Here is a 26,308-nt window from a genome sequence, read left to right as displayed (position 1 = left end):
AAATATGACTCAAGTGTTATAACTCAGCTCAATGATGTTGACTCGTCCTATGTCCTTGAAGGAATATTAGAAATACACTAGAAAAATGTATGTCAGTATTTGAGTTTTTAAAAATTAAGTATAAATGAGTGAGGAAAATACAGCGGATAGAAAAAGGAGACTTTAGTGTTTGTTAGAGACCTTCTTGTATGTCCAAGTGTATTTAGCATAGTTTCACTGATGTTTTTTCTTTATTCGCAAATAGAAGGCAGTGCTTTCAGAAAGACCCATTTGCTTTCCATGATTCTTCCTAGTAACATGTTAGAAATACATGGATTTAGCACTAAGGTATTAGAAGGCATCTTCTAGAAGAAATTGTCTTACCTTAAAGGTCATGTGTAGTAAACACATTGAATTTCAGGAAAAAGTACAGGCTGAGGTGCTTGGTTTTGTGGAAGCCAAGAGATCTCACTTCAAAAGATCTATTATTTGGAGATGCCAGTAAAGATTCCAGGTAAATAACCCCTTTAAGAAATAAATTAAAGTTGAGTTGTAAAGTTGTGTTCCATTTAATAAAGCTTTTAACTATCTATATGATATTCTGAGTATTTCTGATGAAATACTCGCAGTGATCAGTAAAATTAAGCATAGTGACCTGTCACTTCAAATGAAGTGACCTGTTAAATCCTCTTGCTTTTAGGCAGTGTTAAGGGGAAACTGATTAAAGAAAATGTCTGAGTCTTAGTTCTGGATTTTAAAGGCATATCAGATAAATTTTCTTCTTGAATAATCTTACATTAAACATATTTTAATAGTAATACAATTTTAAAACTAATTTTTCTTCATATGAAAGAAGCAATTAGTACATCATTATGAAGCTCTCCCATTCCACGTGGTATATAAAATTGCGATACTAGAAGATAATTAAAAAAATACAGGGATGATATTTGGACTTGTTTCATGTTACAGGCTGCATATAAGGTGAACTTTACCTGTAGTTAACCTATTGAAGGCTAGAATTCTGTCATGTAAAGGATACTCACTGTATTTTAGGACAGTTTTCAAGGAAGAGCTGAGTTGAGAAAGCAGTGAAAACACGCAATTTTGTGTAGCTGCTTTAAACTCTTTATTGTGCACGCTGCAATATGCACAGTATAATGATGTAATTGAAAACAGACTCTACAGTGTGGTTTCTTTGAACATGAGATATTAAAAGGTATTCTATGTATTTTATTCTGTCATCTTGAAAGATGTGCTATCAACTAAGTTTATCAATATCATCTCTCAAAATGCCATCAAGAAGATATTTGAGACTTTAAGAGATTATATAATGTGCGCAATTTAAGGTTGTAACCTGCATAACTAAGGTTTTACAGCTAACAAAAGTAAATAAACCACTCAATTAAAATAAATATCAGCTTATAACAGGGAATGTTAGATTCGTTTAATTTCTGTATTAGTGAAATTTTGTGTTTTAAATTGTTATGATTTTTTGACACACAAATAATGTTGCCACAAGCTGGATTATGAAAGGGCAAAGTTGGTTGGTTTGGTTTTTTTTAGTATAAGATGAAAGAAGAGACAAAAGGAAAGTGTACAACAGTGAGTTTAACAGATTCTCTAAATCTGAATACAAGTAGCCTTTTCTGTTCCTTTTGTTCCTATGTTTCTGTGACAAAAGCTGATGTCATAACTTGTTGTTACGTATTAATCACTGATAAAAGTATAACATGAGCGATTAAACAGAATGTGATGTTGCTTGTTTAAATTACTTAACAGTATGAGAAATGGTCTCTGCATATAGAGAAGTCCAAAGGCAAGAGTTGTAGTAGTAGAATATGGTAGTCCTGTCCTGCCTGCCCTTAGTGAATGTATACATTCCCTGGTTCTCATTTACCTCTCTGTAAAACTGTTTTTCTTAATGGCTTACGCATAACACTTACCCCAAACAAAATACGTTTGAATGGACTTCCCAATGTCTGTCTTTTCAACTATGTAATTATTGTGTCATTAAGGTGTAGTCCAGTTGATAAAAGTAGTTTCTGTTTCCTGAACATTTACTAGATGCTGTTAAACATTTACTTGAAGTACACTGTAAGTGACTGTACTAGATGCAATTTAGTGTTCACATAATTTTGCATAAATATGTTATATGTGCATATTTTGAAGTGTGCCTCAGTATTTTTCTCATAAAGAGACAGCAAAATATTTCACATTTGATTCCTGTTTGCATTAAGGTTGGCGTTATGTCTTTCTAGGAGACATGTCCACAAATGAGTATTACCATACCAGCAAGATGAAAAGTGCTTTTGATTAAAATTAAAATCTCTGTCAGATACCCTGCTTGGGTATGACATGAAAGAAAGGAACACTGAGCACATTTGTAACTTAAATATACCATATTTTTGTTTTTGTTTCCTACAGGAACACAAACTCCAGACCTGCCATAGATCACCAGCTCCCAATTGGTAAAAAAATCCTAAATTCAATACAGTGCTGACAATATTCGCACCGTGGAATTTCAGTGGCTACTTGGAGTCACATTGTATTTCTAATACTGTAAATTTTCTCCAAGTTTAAACATATGGTTTTACACTCTGCCATATTGGATATAAAATATAACTCATAAATCTTAGGGAAGGGTACAAAATTGGTATTCGTATTAAAGTACCTTAAAATTCACTTAAGTGTGATTCTATGATAGGAATACATCGATAGTGGAGTGCTGGGTTTGTGAATCACACCAAATGGGAGCCAACAGATCCACAGCACGTCTGGACTATAGTTCAGGTATGTTTAAAGTTACAAATGTGCTGAATTCCTTCCACTTCACTTTGCTTAATTGGGACATTCGCCATCTAGTATTTTGTTTCTCTTGGTGGCATTTTAAAAATGTTTTTGAAATGCCATAGAATTTTTCAAAATATCTAACCAGTATGTTTTAGAAACTGTTTATTTGCATGGTTAATTTTAGCAGTGATAGGGAGCCAATATACTTGTTCTAAATAGATGGTTTTTTCCTATGGCATGTATTGAATTGTTTGAATTTTTAACATTTTTTAAAAATATATGTGCAATATTGGTTGCTTTGGAAAATTGACAGTTCTTCAGGGAAAAACTGTGGTAATTCCACATTATAGCTCAACTATAACAGTAAAGTATTTTATCCTGAGAGAATGAGACTTTAGATTTCATATTTAACTGTAAAGGAAACTCTTTCTTTCCTTTTTGCAGAATGCAGTAGTTTCATTCAAAGAATTATGTGGCCTCTCCCCTGTAGCAAATCTTATGCAGTGCATTTTGGCAGTGTCTATGCACTTGGTTGGGCCTGATAATACACCCTTGGTAGTACTGAATCTCAGTGATCAGTATCCGACCATGGAGCTCCAAGGGATTGTTCCAGAGGTCTTGAAAAAGATTGTAACAGCATACGAAATGGTGAGTAGTTCTTTGTCTTATATGCTATTTGAAAGACTTTTTAAAAATATATCTAATGTACAGTACCATGCCTGTTTTGAAAAGTGATTTTAACCTGTGACTTCCTAATTCATGCTTCATTACAAGTACTTGAAAGTTATTCCCACAGATGTACAGCAACTGATAGTGTTTTCATAGAGTAAACCAGAGAGATTAATATACTGCATGCAAACACGTGTTTGTACACTTTAGAAAGCAAAGTGGTTATAATCAAGAGGATTTACCATGAAGAGGATGTATTAATTTACCACTTTTGCAGTAACTAAAAACCTATTGTGTATCTATAAAGATCTTACATTAATTTGCTAACTTTACATTTTCCGCTTTGTGGACCTTGATTTATACTGGCTTTGACTCCACATGGAATAAAAAAATGTCAGGCACTCCTTTTAGGTATTGTAGTTTTATAAGCACCTCAAAGTGCAAATTGCTACACATGCATTTTTATTTTCCTCTTCTGTCTCTTATAGATCTCATTTGATTAGGCATTTTTCCATATGTAAGCAAGCTGTAATGTCAACTTCAGCCCTTATACTTCAGTAAATATGTCAATTGTGTCTTTAGAGACTTGAAATTAAACATGTTGCAAGAAGGGAGGAAGGAAGAACTAATGTACATCAGCCTTGCATTAATTTGAAATGTGGGAAAAAGATTCAGATGAGTGTGATTTGAAATGTCCTCCTTACTTCCACTGAAGTAATCCGGCACAGAGTAATTGATTATGTATTTATTTATTTAATGTTTTCTTTCATTTGATATATCATCTGATAATAAATAAATGTTTCTAGGATAATTTTACATTAATTTTGTGCACTAAAATGAGAAACCGCACCTGGCAGGCCCAAGTCACTTGCCATTTAAAGAACGAAAATAGAGGAAAAGAAACCAATAGCCCAGTTTCATATACATCTTATAAACTGTTTTTAAAAGAAAAAGTAGCTTTAGAATTGTGCTATACCAAAGTCCGAAAAGCACTCATCAATGATTAGCAATTTAGGCAGAGTTTATGTAGTTCAATGATGCTGATTGGAATGGTAGCACAGTTACAAGGAGATAGTGGTATATCCTCTTGGTGGTGGCTTACAGGGTATCACTATAATTAGGGTGCAAACAAGCTCAATTGTTGGGATTGCACCTGTAACATATAAGTAAAGAAGTTCTGTCTTCTTGACCAAAATGTCTCTACCTGCTGTTAGTTCTTATGTGGTGATACTGATTGTTAGTTATTAAGCTATTCCAGGTACTTAAAATCTTATTCTAAGTCTTGAATAAATTTTTTGGTTGAGTGTCACTTAGAGGTGACTTGTGACTCCAGAAATCTTTACAATCTGAGTTTGGTTTGCCCTTTGTCTCTCACATTTCCCCCCCCTAACCCACTCCCCATCTGACAGGCTATACAAAATTTGAATATTTGTGTACTTCAGAAATCTATACTTTACTTTCATATGCAAGAGTATTAAGATATTTATTTAGTGGCAAAAGTGTTTCCATCCTCTCTTCCCTAAAAGATAAAGACTCAATTTCAAACAAAGAGTATGATAGTGCTTCTAGCTCTAAATGATATTGAAGATAAGTAAATTCATGATTATTTAAATAAAATAAAACTTGAATTAATGAGATGCATTTTAATTTGTGAAATTTGGGTCTTGCCAGTACTCAGTTCAGTTTGACAAAAGATTCTAAGCAATTAAAATCTGTCAGATATACTGTGAAATGAAGTCAGCCATGGGAGCCATATTCCCATGCTCTTATTTCTGAAAGCACATTGTGAAACAGTGGGAGACATCTGTATCATACTTTCCTCAAATTGAGGAGAAGAGTTGTGAAGCTATTTAGTTCATATATTGGTATTTGCTATAGTGGCAGATGTTTAGAGTCTGATATTATCATAGATCACAGGGGAGTTGTATGGTTTTGGTGTAAATTCATATAATGAGCCCTCAAAATGACACATTTTACCTCAATTGTTTGTTTTGGCTTGGGGATATTTTTGTCATGATTAATTAGTACGTGGGTGTAAAATCCTGCTTAATAATGAGTATCGTTATCCAGAATTGAGAAAGGATAGATGTACTGTTGAAGTAAGGATTACCTACTTGTCTTATTTTCTGCTGGCTTAGGCCTCAGGTTAGGTCAAAATTATGTAACTATGTACTTCCAGCGTGTCAAACCCTGTATGAAATAGTGTTGATTAAAAAAGCTGGTGTTAAATGTTTATTAAACAAACCTTGATTAGTACCATAAATATATAGACTGTCATTACCTTGTGTGCCCTCTCAATGTAATGGCATTCTCAAAGTGTGGATGTTTCAGGTTCATGATGTTTTCAACTAATTCTTATTTTTAACTAATACGCTCGTTTTTATGAACTGATAATAAACATAAAAAGCAATATTCAGCCAAGATTTTAGTTATTCAGAGTTTGTTTACATTGGGAGTGCTTAAAGGACTCATTGTTGGTCTGTAAAGTGAGAAAGGATGCAAGACCTTTACAGTGGGACAGTCAGTCTACAGTGAAATAATTACAAACCAGTGAAATACTGCAGGTGCACATGGAAAGGAGAGAGTATCTTCAGTGTAGCACAGGTACATATATTTTTTAAAGAAACAATGAGGCAAGTAATGAAAAGTTAGTATATCACTGGATACTTGGTGTTTTTATCTTTAAACAACACATAATGCTTTCTTAAATTGTCTACGTGCACTGCTGTATTAGTGGAGGAGCTGTAAGTGATCAAAGCTAGTACTATTCATGGGTTAAAACCTTTTACTTTTATGCATGTTACAGGAACTGGGGTGTCTTTTCAGGATAATGAAATCCAAATGTAACAAGGAGTTTTTTAGAAAGGCAGACGTTTAAGCTGTGTATTCTTCTTTAGCTTCTCCATGCTCCTGAATATTTTTCACCCTACCATCTTTTCACTTTTTAACAATGTTTTATTTTTCCCTCTTGTTCATGAACTTCAGCTTCCTTTATGTGATACTTCAGCATGCACTCTGTTGGTGTCATCACACCCATCACTGATCAGTGCTGCAGACTGAAGCTTGGAGTTAAGGCAAGTGCCTCTTCCACACCATTGCATGTTTTTTTTTGATATCTTATAACCTTTAAGATAAACAGTAAGTAAGCCTTAAGAAGTTATGCTATGGCAAGAGAAAACAAAATTATCTTGCCCTAAGTCTGCAGCATTATTCAGTGATGAGTATAATAGCACTGCAAAGATATGCTAGAGGAGCATACAAATGAAACCAGACTGTCTCTCTCTCTCTGCCCTTAGTGGAGGATGAAGTGCCCCATCTGATGAAGATAAGATTTTCTGAACTTTGGAAGCAGGCATTTACTTCTAAGAGAAAAACTAACACAAAACAGGCAGATAACTATACCTATGTGCAAAAGATAATGCTGCTACAATAATTAGGATTAAATTTTATTAAATCCTAATTAGATAATGCTGCTAGTTCAATTTTTTTTTTCTTTCCAGTTTCTGGGGGTGGTGGTGTGGTTTTGGTTGTTTTTTTTTTTTGTCTGCAGACTGCAGTATAGGAGGTCTGTATTTGATTTAAATGAAATCAAGTAAGATGAATAGGTTTTGTATACATACCTTAGGGATGGACTTGAGAACAGGTCTGTGTTTATTGGTGATAGGGGTTGTGAGATAATGAAAATGGGAGGTATTAAAACAGAGTGAAGTTGTTAAGTTGGAAAACACCATATGATTGGTGATTAGTAGCTCTGTAGTAAACTTAAATCCAGTTGCCTTATTGTTGCCTCATTTCACCTACTGACTCAATACAACAGACTGCATATGGAATCATGTAGAAGTTAACTTTGTGTTATGGAGTTTGAAATTTTGGCAATGACATAAACTAAATATGATAGTCTATATTTGGAACTTGAATGTGTCTGTTCCATAGGGAAGCAGATAGTTTGACATTGCACCTTGTGGAGTTATGGACTGGACAGATACTGGTAGGGCTTATTAAAAGACTAGCTAAAAGGGGCTGTGTGTCAAGGTTTTGGTAAAATGTTAATAGTTTTCTCATACTTCAGCTGCTTCACAAAAGTTCAGCTACTGCTCAAAATCTTAAATTTTTTTTACCTTGATATTAAGATAGATTAATTGGGTGGAGCACTTCTTTATCAGGTGTATTGGATTGAAGCTCATAATTCTGAAGGAAGCATTGCCTCTTTCCCAGGATCTGAGTCACTAGCAGATCTGTTTAGATTTATGCCTAGCTCATAAAATCTGTATTAGTTACCTTGTTGCTGATTTATGTCCTTGGTTATGGTTACTTTCCAAAAAGTTAAGAAGGATTACAGTTGTTGTGCTGTGGTTACAGATTTGTATCAGAAGAAAACAAGTAGCTCAAGACTTTTCTACTTCATCTTAGCCTACTAATGTGATAGAGTTACTTGGTTGAGAAGCCTTTATTCCACAAACTGCCCTTTAAGTTTGCAAACTTCTGGGGTAACCAAAAAAATACTGGATCTAGTGCTGGTAATTATCAGTTTATCTCCTAAATCTGAGTGAGTGAATAGGTTACTTCAACTCTATTTGATCTAAATACTTTAACTTTCTTTTGATCTAAATAGTCAGTTTCTGACTCAGTCAGAGGAGGCTGCGTTCAATGTGGTCACCAATCTCTTGTATTAGAACTCAATCTTTGGATCTCATTTGATTTTAAATTACATTATAGCATCTGACCACTGTCTGCTTTGTGCACTTGAAGAAAATCCAGATTTTTTCCATCTGGTACTTTTTCTGAGGAATACTTGACTGGCATAGGCCACAATAGCTGTGTTCTGTTTTCCAGTTGGTTCAGAATGTTCTTGAACATCAGAATGTTCTTCTTGAACCCGTGTCTTCTGCAGTCAAGCTCCATGGGTATTCCCTGTTACAGTTTAACTCTTAGCATTATCTGGCTTATAAAGAAAATAATGTAGGCTTTGCATAGAAAATTGAAAAACTATTATTCCTTGCTTTTACACTTAAGAGCATAACTGCTCTTAGAAACAGTCTTTAAAAAATCTGCATAAAAATAAATACCCTTTTTAGATAAGAGAAGTAGTCAAAAGAACAGACATCAGACACTCTAAAGATACCACACGGGGAGCTTGAAATAAATATGTACCACTTATCAAAAAAGACTTGAGGAGGACAAAAAGGAGGAGGTTCTCATGAAAAAAAGAAGGCACCTTCCAAAAAGCTGAAGTCATGTGCAAATAGGGAAGACAAGATAGATATTTAACCCTGCCATGTTAAATAAGTATAAGAAAGCTGACAGTGAAGAATTTCAAGAATAACCTGCACAGACTTAGAAATAACATAACTTCTTTTCTGAATATACCAGAAACAGGAAACCTGTCAAAGAGTAAGATCACTAGTTCATCAACATATAAAAGAAAGCCCCAGCTAAAGAGATAAAGCCACAACACTAAATTAGTTTTTGCATTTACCTGTGGAGGTGAAATTTTCATATGAAATGCTTCTTTGTGAGGGACTCATTGGAGAATTCGTCTTTAGCTGAAATTCTGGTAGAAGATATTACACAGGAAAGGCAAAATGACTGAGAAAATAATATACCAGAAAGAGGTGATATTCAGTCAAGAGGTCTGAAAGATCTCAAGAGTTATGTATCAAAAGTGCTAATCGTGTGTATCCTCTCACTTGCAACTGACTATCAAAATTGTTAGTGTGGTGCCAGTGTTTTAAGAGATTTCCAGGGAAGATGACGAAATTACAGATCAGACAGGCTGACATCTGTACTGTGAAAATGGGTAGAAACTGTTTTGAAGAAGAAAATTAGAGGAAACATGAAGAAACGTGTCATGTTGGGGAAGAGTCAATACAGCTTTTATAAAAAGGCTCATTAGTCCCTTGGAGTTCTTTGAAGTCAAGAAGCATGTAGACCCAGATCAGTCTGGTTGGATTTTCCAAAACATTTGACAAAGTCCCTTTTCAAACGATCATATTGAAATGAAGATACCGTTAAATTTTTAGCCTTTTAAAATTCTTAGATCTTCTCTGATAGCTGAAGTGAATGTTGAACTTAACCTGATGTTCCAGCAGGAAAAGAACTGTTAAAGACAGTTGCTTGTGTTAATTTTTGCATGAGGGTACGTTTCTCCAGTAAGCAAATTAGAGATAGTAGGTATAGCTCCAACAACTTTGATCTAGCTAAAGTAACTAAGTACTCTTGAAGATGTATGAATTAATGATGCCTCCAGATTTGCAAAGATCATCAAGATGTGAGATGTGGCTGCTTAGACTTTCAACAACTTTCTCAGTCTTAGTGGTAGATTGTTATAATGTGTTAAAACAGTAAGTTTCAGAGTTGACAATATAAATGCAGCATTTCAGTTGCGATTACACACACTGTCTCACTATTTCCATTACTGCCTCTGGCTTTCTACAGTATTCTTGCTTTCATTATCAAGTCTCTGCAGAGTAGAACTGTCTTTATTTAGGTAATAAATGGATACAGTTCAGTGGTGAAGAGATCTAAGGGAAAACATACATCATTCATTACAATTTAATATTGCAAATAGCCCAGGTAATGGTTTTTGCATGTTTAATAAATTATAATAATTGTAGATCCTGTTTTTTGAGATGAATTGAAACATTTACTGATTGTGTAGTTGTTTGTCTGTCACAAAAACTGATGGAAAAATAAGTATTGATGGAAAATATAGTGAATAGCTTGGGCAGTTTCTTCAGAAAGAACTATGCTGCTTATTATCAGTTTTTATTTTCCTGTTTTATAACAGAACAGTCGTGAATGTTGTAATTATGCTTCCAAAAACAGAACTGCAGATGATAACTTCAGCTTATGCTGGGCTTTTCAGTCCACAAGGGCAGAAGCAAACATCTAATTTTGGATTCTCAGACTCCAGTGCCAAATGTCGTAAAGTATGAGCTGTTTTGCATTGATTAAAAAGCTCTGATAATGACAACTTGATGCTTCTGTGAAGTCAAGATTTCTGCATTTTTTGTTCAGAGCATGAACAGGGAAGCTTTTTGTATCCTCTCACTAATCCCATTATGTCTAATGGCTGACTCACAGTATTCATAAGAGCATAAAATAATACGGCTACTTAGGAAGAGGAGTTCATGTAGCTTACTGTCCTGTTTCTAATGTAGTCCAATGGAATGTTTATGGAAGAGCTTAAAAATAGGTCAGATGCATAGCAACTTCTCTTAAATGTATTCCATATTTCCAATAGTGGTTCTCTTTTTCTTTCTCAATAAATTCCAAATCTTCTGTTTGTCTTTCTGACTCACATCTCTGTGAAAACATTTGTGCTACTGACAGTTTTAGTTTCAGACATAACATTACTTACTAATTTTTTCACGCAGATGATAGATTTTTCTTCTTATACAGATACAAGATATTTTTCTTTCATATATATGTGCTTCTTTATTGTCCACTTTTTGTATAGTTTTTCATTCTGTCAGCTTTAGCTTAAAACATTGCAAAAATAATTTTGATACAACAACCAGAGTATCAGGAAAGCGAAGAGAAATTACTATTGGATTTAAGAGTTTATTGTCATTGGGTACATAGTTTAGAAGAGAACTGCTGATTATTATATTTACTCTGTCTTCAGCCTAGTCTTTCTCATATACTTTACTCAAGAGGAATTAAGAAAGAATAGAAGATTTTTTAATGGATAACTTGTGGACTGTTTTTTCCTTTGAAAAGTTTTCTTGAACTGTGGGAAATCTAATTCATTTTGGGATACTGCAGAATTAAGAACAGATTATGTCATATTTTTTCTTGGGCCTACAAGAATTAGTTTTGGTAAGGGAATTTCATCCCTCATGCTCCTGTACTGTATTATGGCATAATCTCAGCGTGCTTCTTTCTGAAGACAAAAAACCCTTTTCCATGTATGTGTTTCCTAGAATGTAAAATATTTCAAAAAGAGGTGAGAGGGAAAAGGAAGGGTGAGAAAGTTAAGCCATGAGTCTGTTCCTGTGTTTTTCCTACTTATGGAGATATACTGCCACTGTCAGTTGGGTACAGCATTACATTTATATCGTAATACGCCAGTGAGTTCAGGAAGCATAATGGAAATTTCATCTACATTTTTCTTGTAAGAGGACAGTGGTTTAAAGTCTAATTATATCATAATATATGTTAAGATTGAGGGAGGTGATCCTTCTGCCCTGTTCAACACTGGTGAGGTCACATCTGCAGTGCTGTGTCCAGTGCCAAGTTCCCCAGTACAGTGGAAACATGGACGTGGACAGAAGAGTCAAACAAAGGGTCACTAAGGTGATGGAGCATCTCTTCTAGGCTGGAAGAACTGGAACTGTTCAATCTGGAGAAGAGAAGGCTGAGGTGGATCTCATCAGTGTGTATAAATGCCTGAAGAGGGGTTGCTGAGAGGGCAGAGACAGGCTATTTTCAGTGGTGCCCAGCGACAGGAGAAGAGGCATGAAGTTAAAAACAGCACGCTCTGTGAGAAAATCAGGAAACACTTTTTGACTGTAAGAGTGGCTGAGCATGGGAACAAGTTGCCCAGAGAGGTTGGGGAGATACTCAAGAGCCTTTTGGACATGGTCCTGAGCAGCCAGCCGTGCTAGGTTGCCCTGCATGAGATGGGGGGTTTGGACCAGATGACCTCTTGAGGTCCCTTCTAACCTTAATGACTCTGTTTCTTTGCTAAATTTATTTCCTTGCTTAGTTGAAGAAATAATTTCTGATTTAGACAATATATTTGCTAAAAACCTTACTGCTTTGAAGGAAATTTAGTTTGTTGTGAAGAGTACTCAGTGTGTACAGAAGAAGCAGTCATTTCTTACCTTGGCGCTTTGGACTGTACTTGGATAGTAGAAAGATCAGTTGTTTATAGAGCAGCTTTTAACTTTTTGTGCAAATCTATAGCTGATTTTTATCTACAATGAAGTTATTATTGATTGTTTTCTTGAACCAGAAAGCTCAGTTCTTTTGACTGGTGATGTCAACTTAACTATTGTCAACTAAATCCTTATTTGGATTATATGTCAACTAAAATCCTTATTTATGTCAACTTATTATATGTCAACTAAAATCCTTATTTACACAGAATCATTGAGGTTGGAAGGCACCTCTGGAGATCATCTAATTCAACCCCCTTGCTCAAAGAAGGATCTGATAGACCAGGTTGCCCAAGACCATGTTGAGTTGGCTGTTGAATATCACTGAGGATGGAGACTCCACAATCTCTCTGGGAAGCTTCTTCCGGTGTTTGACCACCCAGAATTCCTCTTGAGCCTTCTCTGCTCCAGGCTGAACAGACCCACCCCTCTCAACTTCTCCTCATATAAATGCTCCAGTTCTTTAACTCTTTTTGTGGCATTGTGCTGGACAGTAAGTCCATATCTTTATTGTACTGGAAAGCCACAGATTGGAATGAATGGTTCCAGATGTGGCCTCACAAGAGGGAGACTGGGAGAAGTCAGCATGGGTTTACAAAGGGGAATTCAGGCTTAGCTAACCGCTAGCATTCTTCAATGAGGTGGCTGCTTTGGCAGAGGAGAGGAAAGCAGTGAATGTTTTTTACATATTAGAAGTCCACTTCTCTTGTTTATGGTGGTCCTGGTTAAAAGTTGGATGTTTCAGAATGCTTTGTGTGCTGTCCACACTGTTGGAACAATTGGAGTTATGAGGTTTAATATGAGTTTACAGTCTGATTTTACAGTAATTTCTTATTTGCTATAACACCATTCTTCTCCAGCGGAAAATAAAGGGCAGCACATGTCATTTAAAACAACTCTTTGTGCAGCTGCAGAGCAAGCTGACCATGGCAGTTGTCACTGAAAGGACTAAGAATAGTTCTTTGGCTTGTTCCAGTGCCACAACAAAGATGCCTTCTGGTGCATTGACATTGAATACTAGACTGCTTGGATACAGTTTATACATATATTCAATTGTATGTTGGATTGAACTGACCATATTTTGTTTGAGTTCCCAGTACTTATAATGGTTCTTCAGGTCAAAGTGTTTATATGCCGTCCCCACCAGAATTCCTTTCTTGCTGTTATTACTTGGGGCAATAGTAGACAACTCTGTGCCACACATACTTTTGAAGTGGTGCAGATACTATTAGCAGCTTATGTATTAGCAGTTTGGGATGCCCTATGTTTGATTTCCTTTTTTTGAGAAGTGCTATTTGCTGTTGGTACCGTTTGTATTATCCTGGACTTAATGAAGTGTCTGGACAATGCAAATTACATTTTTCTTACTACTTTTAAGAGCTCCATTTTGGCCTCTGAACACTAAACTGTTTTCAGAAATGTTGTAGTTTGTGGTTTCAGAAATCTAGTATGCTGAGATTTGGGTGAAAGTAGAACGTGAGTGCCATTTTAATGAAGATTTGGTTTATACCTACTGTAAGTATAGTTTCAGTTTTGCTCTTGGAATGTGGGCCTAACAGTATTGGCAACACATATTCACAGATTTCGAGACGTAAATGTGTGGTGTGCTTTACTTGCTAAAAATAACATTCATCCTTGATGTTGCAATTCTGTCAGTTGAAGGTATTTTCTCTCTCTGAGTTTCATCAGCCAGACCCAGTTTATCATTGGCTGGTTTTTCCATTTTAAAATGCAGCTGATGTCTCTGTTGGTGTGCTATCAACTAGTTCCACATGTAGAAGAATGAATAAATCCTGGGAGTTTTGGAAGATTTCTTTCTCAAGCTTTGTAGTCTTCGTTAAATATAGTATTCAAAATATTTAGTGTTAAGTTCAGTCTACATATTTTCCCTGAGTTGAAGGCATAAACAGGATGGTTTATATGCTACCAGAAGACTTGTCTTTGTAAGCCTAGTAGAAATTGATCTTCATTGTTCAAATTTAGCTCAAATTGAATGAATGGTCTCAAATATATGCATGTATACATATGTGTGAGCACTTCCATACATGCATAGATCTACACAGTGTTAGTTCATAGCATTTATCTCTTTTGTAAAACAGTAAAACAGACTTAAACTTTGAAACATAAAAAAATTATTCTAAGGGTAGTCTAGACATGTATCTATTTTTAATTTTCTGTAACTGTCTTAATGACAGAGTTCTATTTTGCTGAGAAGGGGGATATATTTTTTTCAGTATATGACTTTTTAATTTGGTTTTTGAAGACAGTGTCATGTAAGTGGTGAATGGTACTGGTAACAGTACAGTTACATCAGTCTGAAGCAAAAATTGTGATTTCTAACCATCATCTTTTTAAGACAGGAACAATATATACTAATACAGATCTCCAGTCCTCACTGAGAGCTCTGGACTAATCATTTAGTGTTTATTTCTAAAACCTCTTAATAATAATTTATTTGGTTTTTTACATCTCTCTTGACATTTGTCTTTTTGTTAGAACTTATGGCAGTTTTTCTGATAACTAGGTAAAATGCTTGCATGATTTAACAAATAGAGTTTGAAGAATAGATCAAACTGTCAACCTGGCCTCTGAAAAAATGTGATGACTTCAAGTCTCATAAAACAGACCATTCTGCATTTCTCATTTTCCATTGACCAGAAAAAAAAAAGGATGTAGTCTGGTACGTAATGGGTACCAGGCAAGTTCTGTGATCATACCAAGACTGGGGTGTGGTGGTGGGGTGGGAATTGAAGGGAGAATTGAAGCAATTCCAGAAAGTGTTACAAATTCTGTATTTCAAATATATTTTTGGATATTTTGAATCTTTACTTCTAGAAAAAAAGCAATGTAGGTTAGAAATGGGAATTAGTATTGCGAAAGACTTGCTAGAAAGTATAGCTTACTAAACTTCATATAATATCTGTTCTTTTCTTAGAACAGGCATGGGTAATTTGCAATACATTTTTAATGGTCAGTGGGTAACTGCTTGTTCCCTATTACATTTGTTTGCATTTCTGTTTCTGGTTTTGTCACTGATAATATTCTTAAAGTTGGCTGTGTTTAGCAAATACCTGGTTATGACTGGCGTGTTCAATATAGACTAGTGTAGTATATAGCAGGTTCTACCTTGTCTTTCCCCTCAATTTCCACAACTCATTTGCCTTGAGAATTCCATGTCTTAGTCTGCTGCAGACATACTGTTTTGCACACTGAAGCTGCTGCTTACTCATCATTTTCTATTTTGCTTTTGTATAAGCATACACATACCTACCAGTATCATTTGGATTAGGCTAATTTTGTGTTTAAATATAGCCATTTATACTCAGTTGTTCCATATGCTGTGTCTTCCGAAAGTCTTTCAGTCTCTGTTAATATCTACAAGAGTGTTTTCGTGATGTCTTAATTTTGGCCTGAACACCAGAAAGGATTCGTATGTTCAAACACTCCATAAGAATAATTAACAAATAGCTGAATACATACTAAAAGGTGACTGCCTGGTGAAGAGCAATGTAAGAATAAAATTATAATGAACTAATACTATTATTTTATTAATCAAGCATGACTAGAAGGTGCATCTATTCATGCACACAGCATACTGTTCCATTATTTTCTTAATGAAGGACATAAGAAAATTGGGGTGTTCCATAATATTGATCAAATGGTAGTGGCAGGCAGCCCCTGAATTGACTGCTAGCTCAGTCAATTTTGCTCTGCAGTGCTGCTAATCTTAAATACAGCTTTGTATGTATTTTAGAGACCTGAGATAAAGAAAGTAACTGTTACTGATCCTGGTAATATAAAAATGGATATTAGAATAATTTGTCACATAAATGCAGTGACATTTTTCTTCCAAAGTTGAAAAGCGGGCATTGCTTTTGATCTGAGAGTATTTAGCAGCTTTCCTGTACAGAAGCTGTGAAATATGAAATGGGCATGTTACTATAAATCATTCTTCAATGTTAGCCTTGCTGTGATGAAAGAGCACTAATACAGCGATTAGTTTCATTTCCTTTCATCTGCAGAACTAGTGCAACTTTCTTGCTTTGTCAATACAGGAAGTAAACAAAAAGCAGTAATGTAAGCATTTTTATTCGTTTTAGAATTCTCTTATTTCTGAAAATCAGGGCAGTGTCTCAGAGTAAGTTTTCTAATCAGCTGAAACTTGTTCTCCACTGCTTCTGAATTATCTGATGTACATGTGGAGTGTATTGTATGAAGGAAGCAGAGCAGATAGATGTGTTCTGTGTCTGGAATAGGACCTAACTGAGATGACATAGAAATTATATTATTATACATATGGGGTCAGGAAAAAACAGGAATGTTGCAATATTTCTTACAGTTCCTACAGAACAAATACTTGAACAGGCAGCACTATTGGTCTCTCTTTTTTATGAACTCCAGTCAAAAGGGTGCTCGGGTTAAAGGACTCTAGTCCTTATTATTGTCTGAGAAAACCAAGAGCCATATATGCTCTGCATTTCATTTTTCAAGGGGATTTTCAATGCAACAAAAAATCGCTTTACAGCTTCCTTTCAGCTAGTTAGCAAGATAATGTCACTTACTGGAAGTATATTTGTGGTTGACATCAGCTGTGTTTTAGTTCTCTTGATTTAAGTTCATTGCAGAAGCAGATGTGCTACATGACGTACACATTGAAACAGGTAAAATCCTTGCCTTTCAAGCAAAGTTATAGTGACCTTATTTCAATTTCTGAATACTGTTTTAAAGACTGAATGGTAATGAAACACAGTGAAATAGGGCTTTCTCCTTGACCAATCAGAAATAGTCAGTTGCAGCGCTCCCTATGTGGGTGAAATATAGTATTCTCTTATTTAAGTTGTCTTCAATTTGTTACACTTAAATAGTAATCAGCATAATTCCATTTATAGGTAGTTTTTACTTGAGTGAACATTGATATTTATATTAAAAGAACAATCCAGTTAAAAATGGGTAAGATAAAGTTTTTCACTTGCAGCTTAGCAACCTGATCAAATTATTCTTACTTCATTTATTATAATTTACATTTATTTAAGAAAAAAAACAAACTCCATCAACTGACAAACTATAAATCAGACTAAATAGATACTTTGAAGTTAAATGCAGATTAAGCAGGATGTGCAGATGAAATTAAATTATCCAGTATGATGACCTCCACATACTCCAAAGTTGCTTATTTACATGCTTTTTATATTTAGAATAAACCAAAAATTTCAGGGTTTGCATCATTTTCTTTATTGGTTTAAACTGAAATAATAGAAACAGAACTAGAATTATTTTTAAATCCTTTGTCATTTGTTAAAACCAGATTTTTGTATAGCCGACAATTATAGAGGTCTGTAGAGTAGTTCGTCTGTGCAGGTGTTTTTCCTCCTCACTTGCTTGCACACTTAACATGATCAAAAATCTGAGGCTTACTTGCCTGCTTCTCAAAATTGATTTATGCCTCGCTTAGAGGAATGTTCAGACAAACAGCCTCAATGACATTCAGCTGGAGGAGGGTCCTTCTAGTATGTGTGAGGAAGGACTGCCAGAATAGTCACGCCCCTTACAGCAGTTTTTCTCTGAGGAAGAGTGTTAGAGAACTTTGGTTTTCTTTTTTTCCCTATAACATGGAATGTTCCTGCTCATAACAGCAAATTGTGGTCTGCTAAGAAAAGTAAATTCCACATGAACACCCACATAAGTAACATGTCAAATTTTAGTTGTTTTAGTGGTGAGAAAATTGTCTGCTTGAGTAGATACCAGGGGTGTCAGTGGGTAAGGTGCAGCAAAGTTGTTACTTTTCAATATATACCCTAGGGCTGAAAAGTCTGCCCAGTTCCATCCTAATTACTGTGCCTTCAGCTGAGCTTCCCTGATAGGACTTTTGTTTAGAAAGGTCAAGTAAAGGAATAATTTATTTTTCTTATCCTCCAGTACCAGCCTCAGATGATTTGTTTTCCTCCGTAGAGTGTTGTCTCATACATATGTACAGGTCAAGCCACAAAAAGGGAAAATGTGGAAAATCTGGAAAAGCAGTGCAATGATCCCTAGGAAAAAGCAAGCAGTGGGTGGTGAGTGGTCATCGTCCTAAATGTTGGAGTGAAGAAGAGGAAACTTGCATCTGAGTTATCTCACCCAAGCCACCAAAAGTGAATTACCTGGTTGTATCATTTCCACTTGCTTTGATAGACAATGAATTATGGGGTAAATGTTTTGCTTCAGTGTTCACAGATCCCAGCCCCAAATCATCATATGTTTTATGTCTTCATGCTACATTTAGGATGCTTCTCTACCTTGTCATGACCACGAAAATGAGTGTATTCATTATGTTAATGGTAAATATATTATTGATCTGAGTTTAATTTTAAGCATCTTTTACAGATTAAAAATTTTCAGTAAAAATTTAATTTTACTGATATTCCTGTATATTTTACTTTATTTTCTCTGCAGATGATTCATACCATCAGAACTCTAGTTGAAAATACAGATAGCTTATATGAGAGGATAGTACAGTGTCAGAAAGCGGGTAAGTACAAGCTGCTTTTTAAAAATATTCAGAACTTACTGCATTTTTCTTTATTTCCCAAAACTTTTGAGTTTATTTATTCAACTGTAGCAAAAAAAACCCCAAACCCACCAAAACTCAACAATCAAACAACAAAAAAACACACAAAAAAAGAGATTGTTGTAATTTAGGCATATACAGTAAGAGTGAAAAGGACATTTCAAACCATAGAAATCAAGGATCCGTAGAATTACAGCTTGACTTTGGAAATCACGAGCATTTCATATATGGACAGTAGCTTGTCAATATAGTCATTTCCACAAATGCAAATGTAGGATTACAGGAAAGAGAGCGATCTATCTAATGGGAGTTATTTATCTAAAATACTGTGGTGGTTTTGGCTGAGATAGAGTTAATTTTGTACCTAGTACCTGGTATTGGGCTTAGTTTTGGATTTGTGCTTAAAACAGGGCTGATAATATTGAGATGTTTTTGTTATTGCTGAGCAGTGCTTACAAAGAATGAATTCCTTGTTTTGCTTTGCTTGCATGTGTAGCTTTTGCTTTACCAGTTAAACTGTCTTTATCTCAAGTCATGAGTTTTCTCACTTTGACTCTTCCAATTCTCTCCCCCATCCTACCCAGTGGGAGTAAGCAAGTGTGTGGCACTTAGTTGCTGCCTGAGGTTAAACTGCAACAATACCAAACACAAAATATGTGATGCTGTCATAAAACTGTTGTCTGGTAGACTTGTGTGCTTCTTAAATCATCTCCCATTTATGTGGTGATGGTGTGCCATATTTTTTTAGTGTCACCAGTATCTCAAGCAGTTTAGATCCTTGGTTAGAGGTAAGGCAAAAGGTAATTGCCCATTTTTCGTTTTTTAGAATTGCTGCTCTTCAGAAAAGATTGCTTTCTCCTAGCTTGTATGGATTCCAGTAAACTTCCATATATCTGATTTTCTTGCGTCTTACCACGTTATTTTACATGAAGGACAGCTGGGGCCAAGAATCCTTTGTTTATGAATGCTAAAGACATAAAGCCCATGCTAAATAGTGGAGATTCTGATCTCATTTAAATGAGAACCCTCCAGCATGGTACATAAGTCTAAGTATGGATTATGTAATAGATTCTGCTATTTAGGGCAGCTTTAGCCCTGCAGGGTCAAGGCATTTTTTAAGATGAATGAGCTGAACCTTTTAATATCAATGGTTTTTGAAGATTGTCTTATGACTGATTGATCTCATGATTTCAGTAGATGCTGCTCTATTTAATTACAAATAAAAGATTATACATTTTCCTGTGTAGTTTCTTGATAAGGAAAAAGCAAAATCATGCCCTTGTTTGGGCTTTTTCGTTCTATGGCTCAAAGAGTCAAAAAGTTGCTAAAATAAGAAGAAATACACAAGCTGCCAATAAGCAGTAAATTTTTGTTGTCATGGATAGGCTTATATGAGAGTTTGTTGAATAGGCAAAGTAGACTCACTCTATTAAACTGTTTTCTGTCATTAAGTTTAATAATAAGACTTTTGGCCTTATAAAATTCAGAACTAATTTTAAAATAATTGCACTATTATTTTTTAGTTAGGTTGATGGCCTGTTGAATGAGCAAAAATACAGTTATTGAGATGGTTATTTTCAGCATTAATTCAGAATTAATGTTCTCCTAAGAGCATTAACTGTAAACATTTCTCCTTATTTTGATTCTTTAAACCATATAAAAAAATTACCTATTTTCTTCATATCAGCACATTAATTTCAGCTCAGCACATTAAGTTCTTAATTAGTTATTGAAAGCATTTTAGATACATAAATAATGAAAAAATAAACAAATAATAGCATAATAGTGGTTTGGTTCCCACTGTACTTTTCTTCTTCACAGAACTAAGGAAAAAATTCACATAACTTCAAGATGACTGCAGTGCCATTTATTTTGTTGCTATTAAGCCAGTTAAAGATCCTGTAAGAAAATATAACCTAGGTGCTAAAGGGAGTTTGAAGATAATCCAGTTCATTCCCTTAATCTCTTAAAAACAGAAAATGCTCCTGTATCTTTGCTAGAGTAAAGAATTTGAATGTCTAGGTCACCTTACCCCATTCATAGCCTCCTTTGTACCCAACTCACATCAATCTTCAACTCCTTTTTTGAATCTTCCATTGCAGTCTTTTACTTTTATAATTCAAATACTGCCTGTGCTCATCACTGGTTAAAAGAGAACCACAGCTTAGGAATCAATTTTCATGTTTAGCAGTGGAAGCTCGAAAGGACATGTGACGTTCCAAGTACTCATTAAATGATGGGAGGCAAATAATGAGCAAACACAGTTTGCTGGTGGCAATTATTGAATGTAATCAAATGTAGATATGACTGTGAAACAGTACAGGAAGATCTTTGAGCAACCTGGTCTACTGAAAGGTGTTCCTGCCCATGGCATAGGGTTTGGATCTAGATGATCCTTCCAACCCCAGACCATTCTATGATTCTATAATCTTGTGAAATATAACATTGGTAAGGGTAAATTAATGAGTTAGGGGAAAAGGTTGCCTTGACAATACTTGCAGGGAATGGTCTCTTGAGTTTTCTGTTTTAATTCAGAAAATGAAGTTATTGTATCCAGTTCTAGCAATGTCAATTTATGGCTAAAGTGATACATAAATATGCATTTCAGCATATGTGGGCTGGTAATTCAGATTCATTAAAAACATACATATTTTTTTCCATGTGGTTTTAGAGGCATAACCATCCCTAGTCATCTGTGCTGCCAGAACTCTTGTTCAGATTCTTATTTTCTGGGATCTTGGCTACACTATCCTTTTTCTACATTTGACCATTACAGTTTTGCTTTATGCACGTCATTTTCCTGGCTGTTGTTTTGATGATGTCTGTCCCTAGATGAATTTTGATATTTTTTTCTCATTGTGCGTCAAGACTGAGCTGCTTTTGCTTCTCTTGTGTTTGCTCATTTGGTAGCAAGAGTTTCCACTGCCTGATAGATTGTCAGCCATCATCATGCTTTCTATCATGTTGTCCCACGGGCTCACTGTAAACATCCACCAGGCTACTTCCTTTGAATTTGTTTTTAAAATTATCCCACAAATATAGCTAGATTGACACATGTCCTCCTACCACCTTAACCAAAATAGTTTTCATTGCTGCCGTGTACTCCCTACTCTTTCTTTATCCATCTGTTCCCTTTCTTCCTCATACTTTGATTCTGAGTTGTTGGAGCAGGGACTGTCTTATTTATCCCATCTGTACAGTGACTGACTTTAATGATGCAAGTAGTGAAAGACCTAAAATGAGTACATTTTCTAATATGCACTCAAAGCAGTCCTTCAGCAGTGTCAGAAAAAGGATACAGTTTCAAGAAGGGAAATATTTAGCCATTCTGGATGCTGTTGAAGATAAACACAGTACACATTATTTGTTGGGGAAAGTTACATCTGGGCTGCATGCAGAAAAATATTAGGATGATGGCCATACCAAAATACTACAAATACTTCTGGTAGTTGAAAATTAAAGGAATAAAATCAATTTTGTTCAAGTAGCTGTAACTCTTATTTCCCCACCATTACTGCTTAAGCTTTGCAGCAAAATGACACTTATGGAGCTCTTAAGCTGTTTCTTTTACTATTTGTTCCTGTTACTTGCTTTCTAAATTAGGTTTTGACTCAGGGTCCATGACTAGGCAATGACTAGGTTCCCAATATTTCGGCAGTTATACCTGGCTTGAAAGAGAATTTGCAGTGTTTATGGTCTGAGTACTGTGGAGTTTACACAAATTCAGCAGAACTTTTTAATCCATGTCTTGCCTCTCATCAGCAAGTCTTGGCTTTTGATTAGAAACCACTGCATTTAAATTATCATTTCATTAATAGGGAGTGAAGGAATGCTGCTTTATCCGTTATCATTGGACTTCATGACTGAGAATATTTAATTTGTTTGACTGCATCAGTAGGATGTGCTGATCGTCAAGTTACGTCTTAGAATTGGATCCATTACTGTATTTTTCATGAGGTTCACTGTCAAAAGTAAGACATCTACAATATTTACCACCATCACGTAAACTCCAACATCACCTGCTATAACTAAAACGGCACTTTGAGGCCCCTCTCAGCCAGCCTGCATGCTTCTGAAATACCTGCTCTTCCTCGTTTTCTCCAGGTCTCCATTTTTTCTAAGCCAGTTATCAAATTGTCTTAGTTCCTTTTTCCATATCTGTCACAACATCATTTTCAATGTTTATTAGCACAATAGGCTTTCTGTTTTAGCTAAGGAAATAAAGAGCATGTTCAAGGCAGTCCTTCATTTATGTCTCTTAACTTTCCTTCTGTATTCAGTCATCATTTTTTTCTTTCCTTTTTGCTCTGTCTGCTCCATTTTTTCTGTATTTTTTCTTTCTGTTTGTCTTTCCTCCTCAAACAACTCCACTAAGCCCCTTCAGGTACAGCTCCAGAGCAGCTTAGAAAAGGGTGCCAAATTTCTCAGGTGTGGAAGGTAGTAGTAAAGAAAGAAGTTAGATTCCTGTGGAAGTGAAAGAGATTCATTACTATTGTCAGTGAAACAACATGGGCTCAGCCAGATCTGAACACTGGAGAAATTATAATGTGTCATAAATCAATGTCTTGATTAAGTCTGCTTTCTAACATGAAATAAAATCAGAAACGTTTCCATAAAATTTCACTGGTCTCTCTTGAGGATCAAGGCTGATAAATAAAAGATGGAAACAGCAGTCTGTAGGAAAAAATCCTCTCCCTTGTACCTCTGTGTTTATGCCCGTTATTGACAGTCTTAGTTCATTCTAATAAATGTGATGGCTTAACTTCACCCACATTTAGAAATACAATCTGTCTTCACAGAAAAACGTCCTTGTGGAATAAAATTTTCTGTACATTGGGGGTGGAATACTATGTGTCAGTTTTCCAGAACAACTGTTTTAATATGTGAAGATCTGGCTTTATGTGTTGCTGTTTTGGAAGTACAGAATGTTAGTGTGGGTTTTATGTGTTTTGTCAGTTGATGCTATTTTTGTTTACTTTGTTTTTGAGAGGGTTAATATTATATAGGATTGTCTTGAAAGTGTTCGAGGAAGGTGGAGCTGGTTACTTAACTCTTGGAATTAACAAAGTTGTAATTAAATAGAGGCCAGATATTACAGGTGTCCTCTTTTTATCTTCATACCAGAATAAGCTTGGTGCTACAACTACTTTGGATCTCTTCTGAAAATGGTTCATAAAGAAGTTGCTGAACATCTTATGTCCTAAGTGGTTCTCCAGCATTAAAGAAAGTGTCTTATATTGAAAACTGAATTATTGTCATTGAATATGACTGGATGAGTCTGGATTGAAAGACTAAATACTAATTTTGTCCTTGCAGAGAGGATGGTGTTCAGCAGGCTGTGATGCCATTGTCGATTGGGATGTTTGGATAAGAAGTTTATCTCAAATATACAATTTCTCTTTGCCCCTTATAAAGAATAACAGGGTATTAGGCCCCAAAACATTTTTTAACACCTAAGCAGGGGCAGTACATAGATGTCTGTGTCTGGGGAACGTTTCCACTTACTACAGAGATAGCGCACATTGCCTAAGAAGTTGAAATAATTAAAAAATACCAAACAACTAATTAAGTTACTGTATTCTTTTGTCAAGTATTAATCTAAATATATTGAATGCAAATAGTTCGTACCTTGAGCTTCTTGAAGCTGAAGAACAACACACTTAAAATCCACAAAGAAATTACGATTCTCTAGTTATGACATAACATATTTTGAGTGACTTTGGTGGAAAGTAGGTGCTTGGAAGTATTTCAAGATCTAATCCTTGTTACTGTTAAGATTCAGTTTTTGCAGTTAGTAGTGATTCTTAGATAATACAGAGGTACTCTAAACATTAATTTATTAAGATTCACTCTAATTCTTTGTATGAAGAGTGTTCTGTAAGCAAAATGTGGGAGAATTTCTAAATACACTGAGTTCAGTTGCTTCTCTAACATGATTTATTTGATTTATTGGTCATGTGATCTAGTAGCCAGACTTCTTTCCCAGTCACTTTTTCTGATAAGCTTTGTTTTAAAAGGAAGTTGTTTATGAGGCTGAAATACCTGAGTGTTTAAGGAATATAATCTGAACGAAAAATATTAGAAAAATATATTTAAAAATTAAGCCTTAGCTTTCAAAGATGGGGCCAAGAGTAGCAGTTGTCTAAACAAAGTACATATTTATATATGTTTAAGTACTTCACATATAAATATTAATATTTATATGTGGAAAATAATACAGCTTAAGTTCTTTTCAAGAACTTTCTTTTCCTATATTACCATTTAACTTACACAGTGTAGAAAGAAATATTTTAATGTGTGAAGCACTTGGATGTTTTTTCTTGTAAAGAACAATCTGTGTATGCACATTATTCACAGAATCTTTATAAGTATTTGAGGTGAGTCTACATAGTAATTGACCTGCAAGATGGGGTAACCTTATCAAGAGCTGTATGGTATTTTCCTTTCATTTAAAAATATTTAATATTTATTTAATTTTTATTACTTTTCAAAAGAGTAATAAATATTTAATTTGCTTTTAAATTAAGGTGCTCTACCAAGAGTGAAATAAAATATATTTGTCTTGACTGCAGTTCAGTGCTTCATACTTGGAGTATTACCAGTGTGTATCTCATATAGATATAGTCAAATTTTGTTTGCTACTCATTTCATATTAGGCCTACTCAGTAAATACATTTGTTGCCAAAGTTTTACTGTTGTGCTATTTCATTGATAAAGTTCTTTATTAAGAGAAAAATCCTATACCAGGAGGAGCCCACCTGCTGTGTAGTCATGTCTCAGCTAGGTTGTAAATCATGCTCTTGGCAAGAAAGCTTTCATCAAAGAAAATAAATGAGCATGTCAAGTAGAGATTTGGCTTTAAAAATAGTCTAGCAAGTGTTGTGCTGGCTGTTTTGCTAAGAAAAATTAGTTTTCCTTGAAAAACTAGTATCTCTATTCTCAGTTAAAGAAAAGGCGTGAATTTTTTTCTTATAAACCGAGATTGTATGCCAGGGTTTTGTGATAGTAACTCTTGCAAAAGCAAACAAATCTCAGAGTTCCAACAGCCTGAACTCCTACAGTACACACATGCACTTCAATTTTCCATGTTTCAATTTCTTTTCACATCTTGATTTTAATAAACGTGTAATTATCATCAGAGCGTTTCAACAAAGATACATATATTATATAGCAAAAAAGCAAAAACATAATTACATGCAGCTCAGTGCCTTAAGGCCACTTTCCTTTTTAATATATCTTTCTTAATTACTTTAAAAATAGCAGAATCACTTATGTTGCTGTATATGTCACATTTTAATCAATATCTTAAGTGTAGGACTTAGGAGCTATAGTGAAATCCCAGTAATGGGAGGAATTGCTAACCAGCTTTCAACAGGTGTCATTTCTAGTTAGTAATTAAGGATAGTGAATTTCCTATGAAGTAGTTTCATTTTAAGGAAAT

General features: G+C 35.0%; 1 protein-coding gene across 5 annotated transcripts in view; it reads left to right on the top strand.

The window, feature by feature from the left end:
* The window catches only part of PLCL2 (phospholipase C like 2), a 99,040-nt gene that overhangs the window by 56,444 nt on the left and 16,288 nt on the right, over positions 1–26,308 (top strand). For 2 of the 5 annotated variants that reach the window (XM_064673547.1, XM_064673538.1), the window contains exons 4-5: positions 3,214–3,417; positions 18,753–18,828. In XM_064673547.1, coding sequence (XP_064529617.1) covers positions 3,214–3,417; positions 18,753–18,828 — 280 coding nt within the window. Of the gene's footprint in view, positions 1–2,403; positions 2,770–3,213; positions 3,418–6,423; positions 6,965–12,529; positions 14,131–18,752; positions 18,829–26,308 lie in introns of those variants that run through there. The other 3 variants (XR_010434792.1, XM_064673566.1, XM_064673557.1) reach the window with 3 other exon arrangements.

The sequence above is a fragment of the Pseudopipra pipra genome, chromosome 1 (genome assembly GCF_036250125.1).
Source record: "Pseudopipra pipra isolate bDixPip1 chromosome 1, bDixPip1.hap1, whole genome shotgun sequence".
Classification (NCBI taxonomy): Eukaryota; Metazoa; Chordata; class Aves; order Passeriformes; family Pipridae; genus Pseudopipra; species Pseudopipra pipra.
Note: the sequence above shows the minus strand (reverse complement) of the source record. Positions and strands in the feature narration are given on the sequence as shown.